Source organism: the organism of the source record quoted next, unplaced genomic scaffold (genome assembly GCF_019419815.1).
Source record: "Pyrus x bretschneideri cultivar Hongxiangsu unplaced genomic scaffold, Pyrus_bretschneideri_v1 Contig3, whole genome shotgun sequence".
Classification (NCBI taxonomy): domain Eukaryota; kingdom Viridiplantae; phylum Streptophyta; class Magnoliopsida; order Rosales; family Rosaceae; genus Pyrus; species Pyrus x bretschneideri.
In genome coordinates this window covers 11,510,464-11,532,310 of record NW_025999612.1, presented here as the reverse complement: position 1 = coordinate 11,532,310, position 21,847 = coordinate 11,510,464, and the positions used below count along the sequence as shown (strand labels likewise).

General features: G+C 36.5%; 3 protein-coding genes and 1 long non-coding RNA gene across 19 annotated transcripts in view; 3 read left to right on the top strand and 1 right to left on the bottom strand.

Annotated features, from left to right (window-relative positions):
• The window catches only part of LOC103939563 (serine/threonine-protein phosphatase 7 long form homolog), a 36,245-nt gene that overhangs the window by 13,954 nt on the left and 444 nt on the right, over positions 1–21,847 (top strand). Inside the window, exons 2-8 of the mRNA XM_048589372.1 lie at positions 1,874–2,195; positions 16,601–16,737; positions 16,820–18,100; positions 18,182–18,287; positions 18,893–20,097; positions 20,974–21,120; positions 21,734–21,841. Coding sequence (XP_048445329.1) covers positions 1,874–2,195; positions 16,601–16,737; positions 16,820–18,100; positions 18,182–18,287; positions 18,893–20,097; positions 20,974–21,120; positions 21,734–21,841 — 3,306 coding nt within the window. The remainder of the gene's footprint in view (positions 1–1,873; positions 2,196–16,600; positions 16,738–16,819; positions 18,101–18,181; positions 18,288–18,892; positions 20,098–20,973; positions 21,121–21,733; positions 21,842–21,847) is intronic.
• Positions 3–15,456, bottom strand: LOC125479679. The gene is made up of 3 exons (XR_007260186.1): positions 15,041–15,456; positions 1,072–1,077; positions 3–137 (listed from the first exon to the last, which is right to left on the bottom strand). It is a non-coding gene; the product is annotated as an uncharacterized LOC125479679 (long non-coding RNA).
• LOC125479678 lies at positions 2,195–3,427 on the top strand. Its single transcript, XM_048589374.1, has 2 exons — positions 2,195–3,153; positions 3,234–3,427. Exons 1-2 carry the CDS (start codon positions 2,893–2,895, stop codon positions 3,363–3,365), a joined length of 393 nt encoding a protein of 130 aa, XP_048445331.1. The 5' UTR covers positions 2,195–2,892; the 3' UTR covers positions 3,366–3,427.
• LOC103937665 (probable S-adenosylmethionine carrier 2, chloroplastic) lies at positions 12,002–15,061 on the top strand. Of its 16 annotated transcripts, XR_007260177.1 has the most exons (9): positions 12,018–12,178; positions 12,412–12,527; positions 12,708–12,765; positions 12,911–13,779; positions 14,007–14,108; positions 14,204–14,275; positions 14,471–14,560; positions 14,765–14,821; positions 14,920–15,058. XR_007260177.1 is itself a non-coding variant. In XM_048589375.1 (7 exons), the coding sequence occupies exons 1-5, from the start codon at positions 12,109–12,111 to the stop codon at positions 14,084–14,086; spliced, it is 354 nt and encodes a 117-aa protein (XP_048445332.1). In that variant the 5' UTR covers positions 12,002–12,108; the 3' UTR covers positions 14,087–14,108; positions 14,204–14,275; positions 14,471–14,758. The 16 variants fall into 16 exon arrangements, 4 of the variants coding, with proteins under 4 accessions (XP_048445332.1, XP_048445335.1, XP_048445333.1 ...); XR_007260182.1 differs by lacking the exons at positions 14,765–14,821; positions 14,920–15,058 and having other exon boundaries at positions 12,002–12,178; positions 12,911–12,985; positions 13,621–13,688; positions 14,471–14,757; XR_007260181.1 differs by lacking the exons at positions 14,765–14,821; positions 14,920–15,058 and having other exon boundaries at positions 12,002–12,178; positions 12,911–12,985; positions 13,621–13,779; positions 14,471–14,757.

Here is a 21,847-nt window from a genome sequence, read left to right as displayed (position 1 = left end):
CAAAAGCAGTCCAAAGCCTCCGGCAAGCTGCCTGATTGTGCGAGTTATGTCCTTGAATGGTGATGGTTGGGTAAAAAAATTACTCCCTGAGGACGTTGCTGGCAGTGTAACGGCGGCACCTTCTCTTCCACCACCACCTGCAAGCATCGGGCCAACAGCTTTTAGATAATTTTCTAGAACAGTCAGCTTTTCCATTTTGTAATTTATGTGGTCCCTTGTACCTTGAATGGAGTTTTCATAAGATGCTAAAGAGAGAAAGAAAGATGGATATAATGCGCCAGCAACTAATCTGCCTACATGTGATTTTTTTCATCTTCAAAATGTCGTTTGTATTGGTTACTGAACTTATTACAGTGTGTAGCGTTGAAATTTTTAAATAATTAAGAATTTCCTTAATTTTGTGCCCGCTTAAACTCTTTATTTTGAATAAAATTTGTAACGGTGTTACACAAAAAAGGTCCATTCTTCAATGTTTCAACAACTTCATAAAATAATAGAGTTATAATTACTGAGTACCAATTTTCGGAAAGGGATCATCTCCAGATCCCTTTCTCCTAATTTATCAAGTTCGGGGATCTGGCCCATTGAATTAGTCGTTGGATCAAATTTCAGTGGTCCGGATCCTCGGACTTGGTAGAATAGGAGGAAATTGATCCTTCTTGTTTTTTTTCAGGGAACTTTGACAAAAAGTTCATAATACTGTTCACTTTAACAAAAAATCATATTTTTACATTAAAAAGTCAATCTTGGTATTATTCAGTTTATCTTTTATTTTATTCTTACCGTTAAAATTCAAAATTTTCAAATTTTTTTCATTAATTTTTTTTTTTTTAAGGTCTAATGTCCTTTCCAGTGTATTGAGTATTGACCAAGAAACAAAATAATATGACCTTTTCATTGTACAAAATCTCTGTCTAAAAGTCTAGAACTTTCCCACTTCACATCTCTTTCTCGACTTCGAAGCGCACCACTTCACATCTATTTCTCCGTCGCCTAGCCAGTGGCCACCACGTCTCGGTCTGGTCGTTCCAACACGCCGCTTCTTCCTTTTTTTCTTCGCACCTCGGCCACCACCACCTACCCCTTCCACCACCTCCACACTCCGTCTCCCCCGGCAACCACCTCCGCGGGTCCACGTCTTCTCTCTGGTCATCACTGACTGCATTGGTAAGTCTACTGTCTACAAATGCTAAAATTTCAACGTAGAGTTTTAATTTGTAAAATTGGGGATTTGCGGATTTAGAGCATGTGTGGATGCGCTTTTAAAATGACTAAAAACGCTTTTAGAGCAGCATTAGTTATATGTTTCTTTCAACAAACATTTTAAGTGATTTTTCATAATTTACTTGCATTTTTACTAAGAATTGATTTAAAAAACATTATCCCTAATAGCACTTTCAGTCACGCTTATTTTCACCTTAAGGTTTCAATTTTGGAGAAATTAGAAGGGCAGGAGGTTAATTGGCTTGCATCAGAGTTTGTGAATCAGTGAATGAGAATTAGAGAAGGGAATTAATTTTCGGCTTCTCTGTTGTTTGCAGCGACTGGGTTGTTGCATACGACGGAAGTGCGGGGATACTGTCCATATGGATGCTGAAGGTTCTAGTGGTAAGAGGCCCACTTCCTCGAAAAGGAAACGGAAAACCTCTACAGATGATGCACAGCTAGATTCTCAAACGACTCTATGGGGAGACAAGATTTTGAAGGATCCATTTCCGGGAGGTCCGGAGGATACGAGGGTGCTTAGAAGTTTTCCCAAGTCATGTAGCTGCAGCTATTTGGCATAATGTGGTATGATGTTAATCTAATTTTTACTTCATTATATTATGCATATGTTTTGAGGATCATTGGTAATTCATATTTGTACTTGTAGGAACGTGAACCCCTTAGGGTGTTCAATCACACTTGTAAGCTTCAAGCATGGAAATTTGACCCATCCGTTTCTAACTGCAAGTTTTGGAGATATATTGATAGCTCCGGGTTGCGACCGCTTATTGATTGCTCATACAGGACATCTAATAAAATTGTTGTGTCCGCATTCTGTGAGAGATGGCAACCCGAGACAAATACTTTCCATCTACCATTTGGTGAGTTGACAATCACATTAGATGATGTGTCCAACATACTAGGAATTCCAGTGGATGGTAACTCTGTATCTGTTTGCGATGATGAATTGGACAACTCCGTCCTAGCTAGTCAGTGCCATGATTTATTTGTCACTGCATTAGGAGTTACCGATGATGAGGCACGAGCTGAGATGGGTCGCTTCAGTGGTAGTGCGGTTACACTTGAATGGTTAAGGCAGAGATTTCACAAAGTATCGAATGATGAGTCACCTGAATTTATAGAGCGTGCAGCAAGGGGTTACCTATTATATCTATTAGGTTGCACACTCTTTGCGGATAAAACAGGGAATAGGATATCTCTCATTTACTTGCATTTTCTACGGGACTTGAATAGCGTTGGGGGTATGCATGGGGCGCAGCAGGATTAGCGTTCTTGTATCGGCAATTAGGACTTGCTTCTAGACTTGGATGTAGGCAAATTTCTGGATATTTGACTTTACTAGAGGCATGGATCTTCGAGCATTTTCACAAGATTGCTACTCCCCATGTTAACGTTCATTACTTAGAGGATCAGCCGCGTGTGCGCCGTTGGACCCCACGAAGGGATGCAGGGTTATCATTACAGCATTTGCAGGCAATGCGACAACGACTTGATCTTATGCATGATACTGAGGTTGTCTGGGATCCATATCATGGTCAGACAGGACATCATTCTTTACCAAAGATGACATTCTATACTGGTCTCCTCAAGTGTGTGGATATCGTGGAGCCTTATTATGTTGATAGGGTTCTACGATAGTTTAGCCTTGTTCAGACAATTCCCCGAATGACATATACCCCTTCTCGAGTTCAACGGAGCACTGATACAAAAATGTACAAGGTTGTGCATACGTACTTTGATGGGATTTGGCAAAGGCGTGAATATCACCTTTTGGGACCAGAAAACCTTAGCAGGGAGGTTATAGCCCCATCAGATTGTGATCCTGGGTACCACTCATGGTATCGTAAAATCACCCATCCATACGTGCATCACCCTGATCGTAGGTCTGCTGCCATACGGCCACATGACATAAATGATCCACATCAGGTGATTACTTAAACGAAACTTTAAAAGTACTTAATTATTATTGTGAATAATAAATATTGATATGTATATTGTTTATGCAGCGCATAGCACGTCTTCTAGCCATCATGGAGCCTATTTCACAGTCTAATCTCCATTGTGCTTGTGGATTTTACGAGGCATTTGAGCAAGTCTGGTCAATTTTGCAAGGTACTCGGGCAGCCCAAAACCTATAACTCGTTCAACCAAGTGTCATTTAAATATTCATGTGCATATAAAATTGATGCTGGAAGAAGACACTCTGTGTTACTATGTATGCTGCAAATTCCCAGATGAGTTCATGCATACAAATTTACTTGAAAAGCTTATAACATACTTTCAGAAACTTATACGTATAGAAATGTGGTGATGAAAGAATATTATGTGGAAGCAAGGTTTAAAGCCAAGACAATCTAAGTGCTGCCAAAAGACTTTGAGGCCGGTCGCTTAATAATTTTCAGCAACTAAAACATATCGTACTGATAGTTAAATGAATATATATGCATGATAGAATTAGAATGGAATTGTTGTTTTGCTAGTGTGGAATATAATGGTACATAGTTATATTTAGATAATCTGGTTCTTGATATTTCTTCAAAATCTGAATGATATGAATAGATAATCTGGTTCTTGATACTTAATGATAGAATAGATAATCTGGTTCTTGATATTTCTGAATGATATGATTCAAATATCATATCATTGTAAGATTAACCACGGTTAGATTCAACACATGTTCCATCTAACAGTTCTTGATATTTCTGAATCAAATATCATATCACTGTTAGATTAACCACTGTTAGATTCAATGCCCGTTCCATCTAACAGCGATTTTTAGAGTAACCACTGTTAGATTCAAATATCTGCTGGCATGTTGAAAGGAGAGGATCGGTATGAAAATAGCGATTTATTATTATCTAGTCGCTATAAAAATAGCGAATTTTTGTTCAGGAGTTCGGTACTATTCCACCGATCATATCCTAATCTAATTTATTTATTTTTTCGTTTTTTCTTTGAATTTTTTATCACTAAAACTTATCTTTAAACTTTTCTAATTGAAGACTAACTCAACCAAGCAATGAATGAGAATCCCATCTAATCATGGACACTACAAGATAATCCCAATATATTATTTATCGGAATAATTCTTTCCTTCTTCATGCAATGGATGACACACTTTGATCAACTGGATGACAACACATGATGAACTTTTTCTACTATAAGTTGATGCTTTCATTGAGATCCAGATTTACTTCTCAAAGAAGGCTTTTGCAATTCCCTTTGGATTTTTTCTCTACGTTGAATTTCTCGTACGCTTTTAGCCTATGAATTTTTTTAAAAGTTTTTTATGTTAGTCCTTGGAAAAAAGGATAGAATGGAAATTTTATTGTATATTAGTCCACTGTTAGATTTAAATATCTCTTGACATTTTGAAAAGATAGGATCGGTATGACAATAGCGATTTTTCTTCTTTCAATCGCTACGAAATAGTGACTTTTTCCATAGTGGTTCGGTCCTAATATACTGATCGTATCCTATTCTAATTTATTTATTTATTCGTTTTTTCTTTGAATTTTTTTTCCCACTTTCCTTTATTTGATTAACCACTATTAGATTCAAATATCTTTAGATTTATATTGTTTTCAAATTTTAAACATGGATTATAAGACTGAAAATACATGTAGATGATAGTTTGGTGTTATGGTAAGAGATTAATGAATCTAACAACTGAAAAATAATAATGATTACCTTTGATATAGCATTTGGCAAGGTAAAAGAAAATGTACTTTACAAAATAGAGAACACACAAGCAACCTATATACCTCTCATGAAAATCTTTCACGGTGTTGCTTTTATAGGGAGTGGAACTCGGATATCTTTTCCAAATGGGAAATAAAAATACCCCTTAAATAAGATCTAATGTAAAATATTTACTGGTTATACATAGATATTATATTTTGGTCAATACATAAACATTGTAATGTATGCAAGATAGGTTTAATAAAAAAATGTGATAAATTATGAGCTAGATCATTAAATATAAAAAATCAACGATATAAACCTAAAAATGGTTACTTAAATAAAGTAACGTAAGGAAAAAAAAAATCAAACGGAAAAAGTAAAAAAATATTAAGATAGGGTACGTTCGGTATCATTATACTGAACGATGGGGTAAAGAGTCGCTATTTTCATAGCAACCCTTTTTATTAATGTCGCTACTATGGTACCGATCATTCCTTTTCAATTTAAATTTTTTTTTTTTTTTTTAAATTTTCTTTACCATAACAACAAATTATCATCTTCATGCTCTTTAAAATATATTTTCCTTGCAAAACCCATTAACTCATGTTTAAATAATTGAACGGTTATATTAACTCTGATTTTGATGATTTTTTACAGCTACACTCCTTGACTCTATATGAATACAATGAACTAATTCGATCATCAATTTAAAGTATTTACACAAGTGGATACCACAAAATCTTATGTTATACTCAATGAAAGTATAAATAAATTCCAATTGTTAGTGTATCTAATGTTTTGATCAGATACGCATTGTACAGAAATAGTTTCAACAATCTAACCGTCAAACTTGTTTGTATATGCTTCGAGATCGTGTATGCCAAAAATCCCAAAAAACAAAGATGCAGAGGTCAAGCAATGGGACAAACCTTTTCGACGGTTATAAACGAAAAAGCACGATTTAACGGTTATTTTAACTCCGATTTTGATGATTTTTAAAGCTACACTCCTTGATCCTATATGAATACAATGAACAAAGTCGATCGTCAATTTAAAATATTTACACAAGTGAATACCACAAAATCTTATGTTATACTCAATGAAAGTATAAATAAACTCCAATTGTTAGTGAATCTAATGTTTTGATCAGATATGCATTGTACGAAACTAGTTTCAACAATCCAACCGTCAAACTTGTTTGTATATGCTTCGAGATCGTGTACGCCAAAAATCACAAAAAACAAACATGCAGAAATTAGGTAAGGGGACAAACCTTTTTGACGGCTATAAATGAAAAATCATGATTTAACGGTTATTTTAACTCCGATTTTGATGATTTTTTACAACTACACTCTTTAACCCTATATAAATATAATGAACTAATTCGATCATCAATTTAAAACATTTACACAAGTGGATACCACAAAGAAAAAGGCAATGCAAGAACACCAAAGAAAAAAAAAAAAAAAAAAAGACTTTGCACGACGTACATGCCCCTGCGTCGTGCAAAACGGCTTTGCGCGACGCAGGTGGGCATACGTCGTGCAAAACAGCTTTGCGCGACGCCAGTCTTCGTCACTCAAAGATGTTTTGCGCGACGCATATAATCCTACGTCGCGCAAAGCTGTTTTGCGCGACACATGAGGACCTACGTCGCGCAAAGTCAACGAAAAACGCGGTAAACCTTCTTGGTTTGGCGCCAAAAGTTTGGCGACGAATGACGGCGTCGCGCAAAGCCGTTTTGCACAACTCTTTATTCGTCGCGCAAAGTACCGTCGCGCAAAGTACGTTTGCGCGACGTTTTGTGTTATACGTCGCGCAAACGGACTTTGCACTACAAAATTTTCTTCGTCGCGCAAGATGCCGTCGCGCAAACATGTTTTTCTACTAGTGTTGGAAGATATATAAATTTATCAGTAGTTACTCAAATAAAATAACATATGAAGAAAGAATTCAAAGAAAAAAAAAAATAAAATAAATTGGAATAGGAAAAGATCGGTACCACTCTACCGATCCTCACCTAGTCCTGCCGCTAGTGTCATAGCGTTCTTCTCCTTGAATATTGAATAACTCCATGCCGATCATTCAGATATCTTTTCCACATTGGAAAGAAAAGTGCCACTAAAGTAAAATCTATCATAAAATATTATTGGCTTCACATAAACATTGGTCAATATTCATAGACGTTGTAATGTATACAAAATAAGTTTATATAATAAAAAATGCGATAAATTATGCGCTAGATCATTAAATAAAAAAATATAATTTTTACATAAACCATACCTTAAAGCTGAAGTATTTAGTATTTTCACACATATTATTTTATAACATAACTCAAAAACAAAATTAGAGACAATAAGATACGGTATAATAGAGTGAAAAATCATTTTTTAAATTAAAATCTTAACGTCTTAAATCGGTTTAAGAAAAAAGGAAAGAAAATGAATTAAAATAATATTAGGAAGAACGAATTTTCATAAGGAAAGGTGTTGAGGTGTAAGGACACATCCTGACCTGGGCTTTACCACATCCCGGGTCCCGTCTCTGCCGTAACCCGATATTGTCCTCTTTGGGTCTCGACCACGCCCTCACATTTTTGTTTCTGGGAACTCACACGAGAACTTTCCAGTGGGTCGGCCATTCTGGGATTGCTCTCGCGCGAACTCACTTAACTTCGGAGTTCCGATGAACTCCGAAGTTAGTGAGCTCCCAAAATGTCTCGTGCTAGGTAGAGATGAGAATATACATATAGGACTTACATGATCCACTCCCCTGGATGATATGAGATATAACATGTAATTATGTGTGCTTCCCTTTCTCAATCTTCATATCATCGAGTCAAGGTTCTCATCCATTGTCGTTGATGGAAATTAACCAACAATTCCACAATGATGGTTACCCAAAGTCAATTAGGTGAAAATTTATTATTGAATTGGAATACTGTTACTGTGGCTTCCCGATTAAAATAGTACTTTGACATCCTCATTCCAAAGATGCCACCCGAATCACATTATACCATGTGTTTAACTTTTTATTCTGCCATCAAATGATGGGTTTGATATCCTCTACCTTTAGCGTTCAAGTTCATGTAAGCTTGGGGTATTTAATATCTCTACTAATTAATAAAACACTCATGGTTAACCAAAATCCTATGAAATTACTAGTTTAACCTTCTAATTAAAACAGAACATAGGGCAGAAATGCAATTTCCCATAACCACATTTTGCTTTTTTTTTTTTTCAAAGCCTCACCTACATGTAATCCTAACATCTCCAAAATCCACAAAAGCCATCGTTGGATTGCAAAATGCAGCACCAAAATCCACAAAATCATCAATAAGGTTTTCATCTATTGAAAGTTACCATTACTCCTTTCGACCCTGATATTTGAGAGAGAGTTGTAGAGAGATAGAAAGAGGTCGAAGAAGAAAGGGAAAGTCGACAGCGGCAGCCCTGGCTGCCGAATTATTTTCATTTTTTTAATTTTATTTTGTAAGTCTAAAATAAATATTTATTCCAACTGTAAATAAGTGGTATACATGGCAAATTCTGAGTGGACATACCACCGCTAGCGTGGTGATACAATACCACTCTATAATTTTCGCCAAAATGACTTGACAAAAATTATTTTTGTCATTTTATTCTTATTCAATGGAGAGTTTTTACGGAATGAACAAAGTGATTGAGATGGACAAACTCAAGAGTCAATTCTATTGATTTTAAATCTTAGGAACCAAAATAAGAAGTTATGCCAATCTCAAATACTATTTTAACTAAAATTTATAATATTAACCCGAAATACTGTTACATCTTGTAGAGCATGTAATGTAACCTGCATCATGAGGGCACATATAGAACACAAAATACAACACGTACTAAAAATGTGGTGTTGCTATTTAGTACTACAATGTAGTGGTATTTCCCTTCATTTGTAAGTGAGAAGTCTTAGGTTCAATTCTTGCCAAATATGAATTTGAACCACATTATTATGGCTCACCCATTGAGAGGCTTAGTCAACTTTTACACCCCTTAGTGTAGATAATATCATTTATTATAAAAAAAAAATGACGTTACACTTTTTGCTTTTACTCGCACATAAGCTGCAGAGGCATTTTTTTACTGACACAAACCTAAGTTGAAATAAAATTTAAAAAATAGGGTGAGTACCAAATTTAAAGGAACAATACTTGGCTTCTAAGAAATCAGCAGCAGCTCTTGTTGCTAGTCAATCACAGATAAATATGTGTCTGATTTGTGATTAAAATCAATTACTTGGACATGTATCCATCAGTGATTGGCCAGCAACAGGAGTTGCTGCTGATAGTTCTGTTCAATTTTAAATAAAGTGTATACTCCAAGCAATAAAATATTATACTAAGGGTGCGTTTGTTGCACCGGACTAACTCGGACTAGATTAACTTCCGGAAGTAAACTGAATTGGCTTAGATCAATATCGAAAGACATCTGTATTGTAATTTTCATTGATGAACGATGAACCAAAAGATTAATGAATCTAACAACCAAAAAATAATAACGATTACCTTTGATATAGCATTTGGCAAGGTAAAAGAAAATGTAGTTTACAAAATAGAGAACACACAAACAACCTATATAACTCCCATGAAAATCTTTCATGCTTTTGCTTTAATTTAAGGGAGTGAAACACATATATCTTTTCCAAATGGGAAATAAAAATACCGCGTAAATAAGATCTAACGTAAAATATTTAATGGTTATACATAAATATTATACTTTGGTCAATACATAGACGTTGTAATGTATATAAGACAGGTTTAATAAAAAAATGTGATAAATTATGAGCTAGATCATTAGATATAAAAAAATCAACGATATCAATCTAAAAATGGTTACTCAAATAAAGTAATGTAAGAAAAAAAAAATCAAAGTGAAAAAGTTAAAAAAAATAAAATAAAATAGGATACGTTCGGTCAAAATACGCCGAACGACTACCCAAATAGTCGATATTTTCATAGCAACACTATCTTACAAATATCGCTAAATTCATACTGATCATTCCTTTTCAATTTTTTTAATAAAAAATTTTGTTAAAATTTTCTTTACCATAACAACAAACTATCATCCTCATATTCTTTAAAATATATTTTCCATGCAAAACCCGTTGATTCATGTTTAAATAATTGAACTTCAACGATATATGATATATAAATTTATTAGTAGTTACTTAAATAAAATAACATATGAAGAAAGAATCCAAAGGAAAAAAAAAACAAAAAAGTAAAAAAGAAATAAAATAAATTGGAATATGAAAAGATCGGTACCACATTACCGATCCTCATCCAGTCCTGCCGCTAGCATCATAACATTCTTCTCTTTGAACATTCAATAACTGCATACCGATCATTCAAATATCTTTTCCACATTGGAAAGAAAAGTGCCACTAAACTAAAATCTATCATAAAATACTATTGGCTATACATAGACATTATAGTTTGGTCAATATTCATAGACATTGTAATGTATACAAGATAAGTTTATATAATAAAAAAAAATGTGATAAATTATGAGCCAGATCATTAAATATAAAAAATATCATAATTTTGAGTGGAAGTACCACCCGCTAACGTGGTGATACAATACCACGTTATAATTTTTGTCAAAACGACTTGACAAAAATTGAGGGTATTTTTGTTATTTTATCTGTATTCAACAGAGTGTTTTCACGAAATGACCAAAATGATTGAGATGGACAGACTCAAGGGTCAGTTCTATTGATTTTAAATCTCAATAACCAAAATGAGAAGTTATGACAATCTTAAAGACTATTTTAACTAAAAGCCTATTATAATATTAACCCAAAATACTGTTACATCTTGTAGAGCATGTAATGTCACCTGCATCACATGAGGGCACATATAGAACACAAAATACATCACATACTAAAAAAGTAGTGTTGATGTTTAGTACTACGATGAAGTGGTATTCCTCTTCATTTGTAATTGAGAAATCTTAGGTTCGATTCTCGTCAAATACGAATTTGAACCGCATTATTATGGCTCCCCATTGAGAGGCTTAGTCCACTTTCCCACCCCTTAGTGTAGATAATATCATTTGTTAGAAGAAAAAAAAGGCGACGTTACACTTTTTGCTTCTACTCGCACATAAGCGGCGGAGGCATTTTTTTACTGACACAAACCAAACTTAAAATGAAATTTAAGAAATAGTGCGAGTAACAAATTTTAAAGGACAATACTCGACTACTAAAAAATCAACATCAACTCTTGCTGCTAGCTAATCACAGATAGATATGTGTCTAATCTGTAATTAAAATCAATTACTTGGACATGTGTTCATCTATGATTGGCTAGCAACAAAAGTTGTTGCTGATTTTTCATCAGCCGAGTTCTCTTCAATTTTAAATAAAGTGTATACTCAATTCCAAACAATAAAATATTACACTAATTAACTAACAAAGTTTAAATAATCTAGAGACGAAAAGTTCTCTTCTATTCTAAATTTTGAGTTCAACCGTGCAATAATAATTAGACTGAAATAATTTAAATCAAGCAAGACAAATAACATGAACTTGGTGAAAAAATAGAGATTTTTCATGTTTTTAAAATACGAACAGATATCTCACGTGTTATGATATAATTTGAAATTAAATAAAGTGTATACTCAATTCCAAGCAATAAAATATTACACTAAGGGTGCGTTTGTTGCACCGGACTAACTTGAACTGGACTAACTTCAAGGACTAAGCTGGATTGGCTTAGACTAGACTAAGCTAGATTGACTTAGTGAAACGTTTGGTGCAGGGTTGGACTAAAAAAACAGGATAATGAAAAGAAAATATATAAAAAAAACCCATAATATATAACAAAAAATTCATATTATTTGCTTCAACTTCAATTTCAACCAACATCAAAATTTTCAACCTAAATTTTCAACATCCCATTCCTAAATCCAAAACAAAAGTGGCATAAACCAACCAAAATTAACTAATATGATAATTTTCAACATCCCATTCCTAAATGTGAGGATTTCTACGATCGTCACGAAGTGGATCCGGATGGATCCAATTCTGTTTTTGAGGCTACTCAGTTAAAATTAGAAACCGTTAAAGTTAAAACCCGCCCAATACCCACAAACCGTTGACCCAAAAAGAAGACCCATAAACCTTAACCAGTCAGATTAGAGAGAGCTCAGAGCTATATCCATGGCGACACAGAGCTCGAATTCTAGCGAACGGCATGCCCTACCGGATACGACTCACAAACACTTCTTCGGTGAGCCTTCCTTTTCGATATTTTCCGCTTCGATTATTTTGATTAAACGGATTTCATGGCTTCTGATGTAGCTAAGATCATAGTTTTTTTTTTCTTAATTTAAACATTGAAAGAAATAATTCAACCAGCGACGGAAATCAAAGGAAATGTCTATTTATTTATGAAATTTTTTTATTGGAGGGAAGAACATAAATCAGGATTTGATTTAATTGTCTTTTAATCTGTGAATGTAGTTAAGAGGGAGTTTCTGTGGGGTGCTGTTGCTGGAGCATTTGGGGAAGGAATGAAGCATCCGGTCGACACCGTAAAAACACGCATTCAGAGCCAGGCTATTCTCTCTGCAAGTCAGGTATGATCATAGAGCAATAGATGTAAATTCATGCCCTATTGTGTAAAGCTCAATAGGGCATGAATCTTATGTAAGAAAATAAACATTAAAGTTTTGGGTTGGGCATTTTATTTTCGTGCTAAAATGTTTCATAGCTTAGCTGGAAAATGCAATACTTATTAATTTATTTCGTGTTTGCAGAAACCGAAGAGCATAATGCATATGGTACGAGCAGTCTGGGCAGCCGATGGATTGAGAGGTACATCTTATTCCTCTCTGAAGCAGTTTTTTAGTTTTCACAATTGACGTAGTTTTGTTATCATAAAATATAAACCACCAGGCATTTAATCATAAGTTTTGGACTCCGAACCTAGGGATTCATTTTTCTATTTGTCGTGGTTTAGTGCTAGTGCAGTCTCTGAGTACATGGTTACTCCGAACCTAGGGACGTTGGGCACATTTCATTGCTGGAGCTGTTGGTAAGTTGTTCTGCAGCTCTCAAACTTGAATCTGATTCATGCTGATTCCATTTGAGTTTCTTGCAATGCAATTGCTGTTAATATGCTGAATTAAATGTTAACAGTATTCATCAATTGTCTTCAGAACTTCAGATTATGTGTAACATTATGACATTTGTGTTATTAACCGAGGAATTTGATTTAGCTTGTTGCAAAGATGCTCTTCAGTTTTGTGGAGTGTTGATTTTTTAAGCGACTGGAATCTGATTCAAAGGTTTATGAGTGCCATTTGGATTTATGATCTGCTAAATAGTTCTTGATCATTCATTTTGCTTAAGTTGGCCAAATAGTCTTATATGCTTGACCTTTTTATCCTGAATTTACAAAATCTTTCGACTTGACCATGCGCTGTTGTGTTCTCATACATAGAATTTTGTCCAGTGAACTTGGTATCTGAGTGCTCTTTTCTTATCTGGACGTGAATATTTGTGCTGGTGCTTTATACTCAATGACGTCCACTTGGCTTTCAGCAGCTAATGGTTGTTGCCTGCTTACCGCCATCCACGCATGCACCCGAAGCACAACACAGATAAGCCACACGTCAGGGATGTGCCTTTTGCCCAATTGTGGATTTATTTTTTTCTTTCATTTGGCAGATACTGGTCTATACTTGCCCGGGATGTGCCTTTTGCTGGTCTAATGATAGGTTGGGCGGAGATTGCTTGTATGTCTCACCCTTAACTTTTGGCTGTAGCTTCTTAATATTGGGAAAATGGAGTCGCAAGTTGCAACTCCTAATAACAAAATTTGTTCAAGTACAGTCGCAACTCTTAACCTGCATTCCCCACCCTGTTTTATTTTTTATTTTGTCTAAAAAATTCAGACATTATCTTTCGATGGTTAATCATATTGTTATGCTTTGGGCCTCTAAAATATTAGTTGCCATTGTTTCTGCTGTTGCTCTTTTCATTAAGAAGTCCTGGTTCTAATTTCCAGTAAAATAATATTGTATCAAAAAATTGATTTCGTGTGAGCTATGCAGGTTATGTTTTACGAAGGTTTGAAAGATTTGACAGAGTTTGGGAAGCAGAAATACATACGGGATCCAAATTTCCATATTAATGGTTCGGTCCAGGGGCTGGTGGTATGTACCTTGCTTATCTTTCATTATTCTGTAATTGAGTCCAATAATTAGTGTTTTTCCGTAGGGTAATTTATCTTGCATTGATGTTTTTTAAGCATTAGTGTATATCTTACCACTCCCTTGGATGTGATCAAAACAAGACTGCAAGTACAAGGATCAACCTTGAGGTATGAGTTCTATTTGTGGTCACTTTTATTGGTATTATTTTGAAATTACCTCCCTCATCCGACCTGGTATATGTGATATGTTCCGCACAATATTCATGTTCAAAATTTGTCTATTGTTTTACTCGTTGCATGGAAGTTAGACGGAGAGAGTAAAAGGGTTGTCCAGTTACCATCTAATATTATATTGAACCTTAGGTACAAAGGCTGGTTGGATGCAATTCGCAGCGTATGGAGGGCCGAAGGTGCACAAGGGATGTTCAGAGGCCGCATCCCCAGGGTTACATGGTATATTCCAGCTTCAGCACTTACGTTTATGGCTGTAGAATTTCTCAGAGAACATTTCAACGAGAACACCCCAGAAGTTGCTAGCATGTCAGTGGAGAAAAGGGATCACCTTTACAAGGGGCCGCTAGAGAAGTAGAAATATATGCACAGATTCTTTTGCCCATCATGTAGTTCTGACGAGACTTTCGTCGTGTTTTCGTGTAGTACCTGTACATACACACATATAAATTGCATTTTTTCCAAGGAAAGAAAAGAGATTTAGTTACGTACTCCCCTCCCGATTTGCCCGTATTTTCGTTTGGTCATCGACTTTGTAGCCGATGTTAATCCTAACTAGGATTTTATTCTATCACAAGCAGACCAAAACCTCCGGCAAGCGGCCTCATTGTGCGAGTTATCTCCTTGAATGGTGATGGTTGGGTAAAAAATTACAACCTGAGGACGTTGCTGGCAGTGTAACGGCGGCACCTTCTCTTCCACCACCACCTGCAAGCATCGGGCCAACAGCTTTTAGATAATTTTCTAGAACAGTTAGCTTTTCCATTTTGTAATTTATGTTGTCCCTTGTACCTTGAATGGAGTTTTCATAAGATGCTAAAGAGAGAAAGAAAGATGGATATAATGCGCCAGCAAGTAATCTGCCTACATCTGATTTTTCCATCTTCAAAAAGTCATTTGTATTGGTTACTGAACTTATTACAGTGTGTAGCATTGAAATTTTTAAATAATTAAGAATTTCCTTAACTTTTTGCCTGCTTAAACTCTTTATTTTGAATAAAATTTGTAACGGTGTTACACAAAAAAGGTCCATTCTTTAATGTTTCAACAACTTCATAAAATAATATAGTTATAATTATTGAGTACCAATTTTTGGAAAGGGATCATCTCCGGATCCCTTTCTCTTAATTTATCAAGTTTGGAGATCCGGGCTATTGAATCAGTCGTTGGATCAAATTTCAGTGGTCTGGATCCTCGGACTTGGTGGATTAGGAGGAAATTGATCCTTCTTGTTTTTCTTAGAGAACTTTAACGAAAAGTTTGCGGTATTGTTCACTTTAACAAAAAACCATATTTTTATACTAAAAAGTCAATCGTTGTACTATTCACTTTACTTTTTATTTTATTTTTATTGTTAATGAAATTTTTTTCATTAATTTTTTTTTTTTTTTTTAAGGTCTAATGTCCTTTCCATTGTATTGAGTATTGACCAAGAAACAAAATAATATGACCTTTTCATTGTACAAAATCTCTGTCAAAAAGTCTAGAACTTTCCCACTTCACATCTCTTTCTCGACTTCGAAGCACACCACTTCACCTTTCCGTGCTTTCTCCGTCGCCTAGCCAGTGGCCACCACGCACCACCACCAGACGACTCCTGGCGGAGCCACCGCCAGGTCCACCACCACGTCTCGGTCTGGTATTTCCAACACGCCGCTTGTTCCTTTTTTCTTCGCACATCAGCCACCAGCACCTATCCCTTCCACCACCTCCACACTCCGTCTCCCCCGGCCACCACCTCCGGGGGTCCACGTCTTCTCTCTGGTCATCACTGACTGGATTGGTAAGTCTACTGTCTACAAATGCTAAAATTTCAACGTAGAGTTTTAATTTGTAAAATTGGGGATTTGCGGATTTAGAGCAGATATGCTTTTAAAATGATTAAAATCACTTTTAGAGTAACATTAGTTATCCCTAAAAGTGCTTTTTCAACAAACATTTTAAGTGATTTTTTTTGCATTTTTACTGAGAATTGATTTAAAAAAACATTATACCTAATAGCACTTTCAGTCACGCTTATTTTCATCTTAAGGTTTCAATTTTGGAGAAATTAGAAGGGCAGGAGGTTAATTGGCTTGCATCAGGGTTTGTGAATCAGTGAATGAGAATTAGAGAAGGGGATTAATTTTCGGCTTCTCTGTTGTTTGCAGCGTCTGGGTTGTTGCATACGACGGAAGTGCGGGGATACTGTCCATATGGATGCTGAAGGTTCTAGTGGTAAGAGGCCCACTTCCTCGAAAAGGAAACGGAAAACCTCTACAGATGATGCACAGCTAGATTCTCAAACGACTCTATGGGGAGACAAGATTTTGAAGGATCCATTTCCGGGAGGTCCGGAGGATCCGAGGGTGCTGAGGAGTTTCCCAAGTCATGTAGCTGCTGCTATTTGGCATAATGTGGTATGATGTTAATCTAATTTTTACTTCATTATATTATGCATATGTTTTGAGGATCGTTGGTAATTCATATTTGTACTTGTAGGAACGTGAACCCCTTAGGGTGTTCAATCACACTTGTAAGCTTCAAGCATGGAAATTTGACCCATCCGTTTCTAACTGCAAGTTTTGGAGATATATTGATAGCTCCGGGTTGCGACCGCTTATTGATTGCTCATACAGGACATCTAATAAAATTGTTGTATCCGCATTCTGTGAGAGATGGCAACCCGAGACAAATACTTTCCATCTACCATTTGGTGAGTTGACACTCACATTAGATGATGTGTCCAACATACTAGGAATTCCAGTGGATGGTAACTCTGTATCTGTTTGCGATGATGAATTGGACAACTCCGTCCTAGCTAGTCAGTGCCATGATTTATTTGTCACTGCATTAGGAGTTACCGATGATGAGGCACGAGCTGAGATGGGTCGCTTCAGTGGTAGTGCGGTTACACTTGAATGGTTAAGGCAGAGATTTCACAAAGTATCTGATGATGAGTCTCCTGAATTTATAGAGCGTGCAGCAAGGGGTTACCTATTATATCTATTAGGTTGCACACTCTTTGCGGATAAAACAGGGAATAGGATATCTCTCATTTACTTGCATTTTCTACGGGACTTGAATCGTGTTGGGGGGTATGCATGGGGCGCAGCAGGATTAGCGTTCTTGTACCGGCAATTAGGACTTGCTTCTAGACTTGGATGTAGGCAAATTTCTGGATATTTGACTTTACTAGAGGCATGGATCTACGAGCATTTTCACAAGATTGCTACTCCCCATGTTAACGTTCATTACTCAGAGGATCAGCCGCGTGTGCGCCGTTGGACCCCACGAAGGGATGCAGGGTTATCATTACAGCATTTGCAGGCAATGCGACAACGACTTGATCTTATGCATGATACTGAGGTTGTCTGGGATCCATATCATGGTCAGAGACGACATCATTCTTTACCAAAGATGACATTCTATACTGGTCTCCTCAAGTGTGTGGATATTGTGGAGCCTTATTATGTTGATAGGGTTCTACGACAGTTTAGCCTTGTTCAGACAATTCCCCAAATGACATATACCCCTTCTCGAGTTCAACGGAGCACTGATACAAAAATGTACAAGGTTGTGCATACGTACTTTGATGGGATTTGGCAAAGGCGTGAATATCACCTATTGGGACCAGAAAACCTTAGCAGGAAGGTTATAGCCCCATCAGATTGTGATCCTGCGTACCACACATGGTATCGTAAAATCACCCATCCATACGTGCATCACCCTGATCGTAGGTCTACTGCCATACGGCCACATGACATAAATGATCCACATCAGGTGATTACTTAAACGAAACTTTTAAAAGTACTTAATTATTATTGTGAATAATAAATATTTATATGCATATTGTTTATGTAGCGCATAGCACGTCTTCTAGCCATCATGGAGCCTATTTCACAGTCTAATCTTCATTGTGCTTGTGGATTTTACGAGGCATTTGAGCAAGTCTGGTCAATTTTGCAAGGTAATCGGGCAGCCCAAAACCTATAACGAGTTCAACCAAGCGTCATTTAAATATTCATGTGCGTATAAAATTGATGCTGGAAGAAGACACACTTTGTTACCATGTATGCTGCAAATTCCCAGATGAGTTCATGCATACAAATTTACGTGAAAAGCTTATAACATACTTTTAGAAACTTATATGTGTTTGTACATACGTATAGAAATGTGGTGAAGAAAGAATATTATGTGTAAGCAACGTTTAAAGCCAAGACAATCTAAGTGCTGCCAAAAGACTTTGAGGCCGGTCGCTTAATAATTTTCAGCAACTAAAATATATCGTACTGATAGTTAAATGAATATATGTGCATGATAGAATTAAAATGGAATTTTTGTTTTGCTAGTGTGGAATATAATGGTACATAGTTATATTTAGATAATCTGGTTGTTGATATATCTGAATGATATGAATAGACAAAGTATGTAATTTCAACTCTCTTAAAAATCAAGTGCGACTTGCGCACTATTATTTCTCATCCTTGGATTCGTGAACTATTTGTCTGGCAAGGAGATTTATTTGTATCAACAATATTCATAAAATTCACATTTAATTTGTATTTCGGTTAGGGTCTGAGGCAGAAATTGCAGCAACAGCAGCAGCTGCTCCATCTGCAACTCAAGTTGTTGCAGAACCAGCAGCAGCTCAAGCAGAACCAGCAACACCTGTTCCATCTGCATCTACAACCCAAAACGTTGCAGAACCAGCCGCACCTGTTTCATCTACATCTGCAACTCAAGACGTTGCAGAACGACCAGCAGCTCAAGACGTTGCAGAACCAGCAGCTGCTCAAGACGTTGCAGAACGAGTAGCACTGCCGCTGGTCTTCAGTTCATCGTCTTCTTTTGTCAAAAACTCTGAATCCAAAGACAACCCATTGTCCTTGCCGCCACCACCCGAAACCCCAATTTTCTGGCCGCCCGACGGAACGCTCAGCCTTGAATGGGTTCGGAACCTAATGTCCAGTTTCGATTGGGCTTCTAGAAATCTTGAACCGAACCAATTTCCGAACGTATTTCCTAAGGAGGTTTTTGATAGCTTGGTCCTATGCGCCTTCGATATCCTCCATAAAGAGGCAAATTGCATTGCCGTCGACCGGTTAGGTCTGGAATCCACTGTTGTCGTTGTTGGAGACATTCACGGTCAGCTGCACGATCTCCTTTTCCTTCTAAATGATGCTGGATTTCCTTCAGAAAATCGATTATACGTCTTCAATGGCGATTATGTTGATAGAGGGGCTTGGGGGATCGAAACCTTCTTGATTTTATTGGCTTGGAAGGTGTTTTTGCCCAAGAGCGTTTATCTTCTTAGAGGAAATCACGAATCCAAATACTGCACTTCCGTTTATGGCTTTGAAAAGGAAGTGTTGACAAAGTATGGAGACAAAGGGAAGGATGTGTACCAAAAATGTCTTGAGTGCTTTAAGCGTCTCCCTTTGACATCTATTATTGGGAAATATGTATACACTGCTCATGGTGGGCTGTTTCGCAGCATGTCTGCATACCCCAAGAGATCAAAGGGAAAGAAGAGGAGGAAAATATCTTTCGTTCCTGAACTGAGCAGTAAATTGTCTCTTGGCACGTTTGAAGAATTGAAGAAGGCTCAAAGATCGGTTCTTAATCCTCCGTGGATGGGTTCGAACTTGATTCCTGGTGACGTCCTATGGTCAGATCCCTCCATGGATCCCGGTCTTTCTTTGAATGAAGAGAGAGGCATTGGTTTGCTTTGGGGCCCTGACTGCACTGAGGAGTTTCTCAAGAAGTTTCAACTCAAGGTAATATAAGATGGAATCTTCATTTCTTGGTTTTAGGCTTGAATGTTAGTTTACTTGCACGGTTACATGTTGGAAAAGTATATGTTGTGGGATATTATGTCGTGCTATGATCTTTAACAATATGCCTTTTGTTGTCTAATTTCTGGTGACTTGCTTGTTCTAGTTTGTTAAGTGATGCATTCAATTGATAGCGTACTGTGACTTCGAAACATGGCATGCTTTAATTGTAATCTTGAGGCCATGCACATTTCTTTTCTAGAACTAAACCTTTGATTAATTTTGGTTACCGGTGTTCCAAGTGCTGTAATGGTTGGATAGCAATTAGCCAATAACTATGTTTCCAATTATGAATTTGAATTAGGTAACTTTTATAACTAATGGGGACAAGAGTTGATTGGTCGAAAACAATATTTAACGGATGATCAGTTGTTAATCCTAATGTAATGTTGACAACAGATAGGTTACAACGGCGTATTTTATGTCCTAGTTAAATGATGACTGTTAAAGCTTAGTTATGAAAGTGTGCATAAGAGCATGCAGGTGCTTATGGGTTTGTTATTGCTTTGATAGTTTTTAACCACCGTAGCCTCCGGCTCAATAGGTAGATGGTGGGTGGCGTTCGACTATGTCTTCCGTTATAATTTTGCTAAACGGAAAGAAAATGTCTAACTTTAATTTTTAAATGACTTGCTGCTGTAATGTTTCTAAAGTGCACAGAGGCTGTTGCACGTATGTTTCTCTCTCATACTAAGCATGAGACTATTTCGATCTACTCTCTTCTTACGTTTACTTTCCTTGTTTCATATTTTCATAACTAGTAATCATAATATAGATCCAATACTAAGATTGAGTTATTCCATATTGTCAAAACCACAGTTGATTATTAGATCGCATGAAGGCCCTGATGCACGGGATAAGAGGCCAGGTCTCGGTGGAATGGAGAATGGGTTCACCATAGATCACACTGTGGAGTCAGGGAAGCTCATTACTTTGTTTAGTGCTCCAGACTACCCACAATTTCAGGTTTGTTTAGGATCTTTTGAGATTATTCGTTGTGTTCGTAGTTTTGCCAAATTGCGCTGCAACGTTTGCTTGATGCATGTATGGTTATGTTGATGGGGTTTTGCATGTTTGCTTCTCATATCCGAAATTCAGTTATATTAATTATTAACATTGGTAAGCTCTATAGGTTTGAAAGGTTTGTGATAACAAGATAGTAACAGAAGTAAAACAGAATGAACACTTTCTTTTAGCCTTGTAACCAGAGATATCGAAGATAGTGACTGGATATCAAGATAGTAAGATAGAAAGATGGTGGATGATTTCACCTGTGAAACTTGTGTACAGAAATCGTTTGCTTAATAGAAAAAGAGCATAGATAAGGTAAGGTATTTGAACCCGATGAACAAAGAATCAATATATAAAACTGAAATATATAGATGCAGCACGTGAAATGTAGTTCTTTGTGTCTAAACGTATAGCTATTTGTAACTAGCCCATCTCCCGAGTCATGCTGTGATCCTTTCTTAACTCTTGATTGAGCTTTCAAGTTCATCTAAGTTTGGTTTTACGAAATATTTTATGTGCCTGTTTTTGCATTCTGTAAATTGACACTAATCTGTTGATGCAAATACAGGCAACAGAAGATAGGTACAGAAATAAAGGAGCTTACATCGTTCTGGAACCCCCTAATTTTGACGATCCTGTTATCCATAGCTTTGAAGCAATCACTCCAAGACCTCAGGTATTT

Excerpts from the sequence above, each read along its gene's own strand:
- LOC125479678 (XM_048589374.1), top strand. The coding sequence starts at position 2,893 with ATGACATATACCCCTTCTCGAGTTCAACGGAGCACTGATACAAAAATG. Across the intron at positions 3,154-3,233 it reads ACATAAATGATCCACATCAG|CGCATAGCACGTCTTCTAGC; the intron begins GTGATTACTTAA and ends TTGTTTATGCAG.
- LOC103937665 (XM_048589375.1), top strand. The coding sequence starts at position 12,109 with ATGGCGACACAGAGCTCGAATTCTAGCGAACGGCATGCCCTACCGGAT. Across the intron at positions 12,179-12,291 it reads GACTCACAAACACTTCTTCG|AAATAATTCAACCAGCGACG; the intron begins GTGAGCCTTCCT and ends AAACATTGAAAG. Across the intron at positions 12,322-12,411 it reads ACCAGCGACGGAAATCAAAG|TTAAGAGGGAGTTTCTGTGG; the intron begins GAAATGTCTATT and ends CTGTGAATGTAG.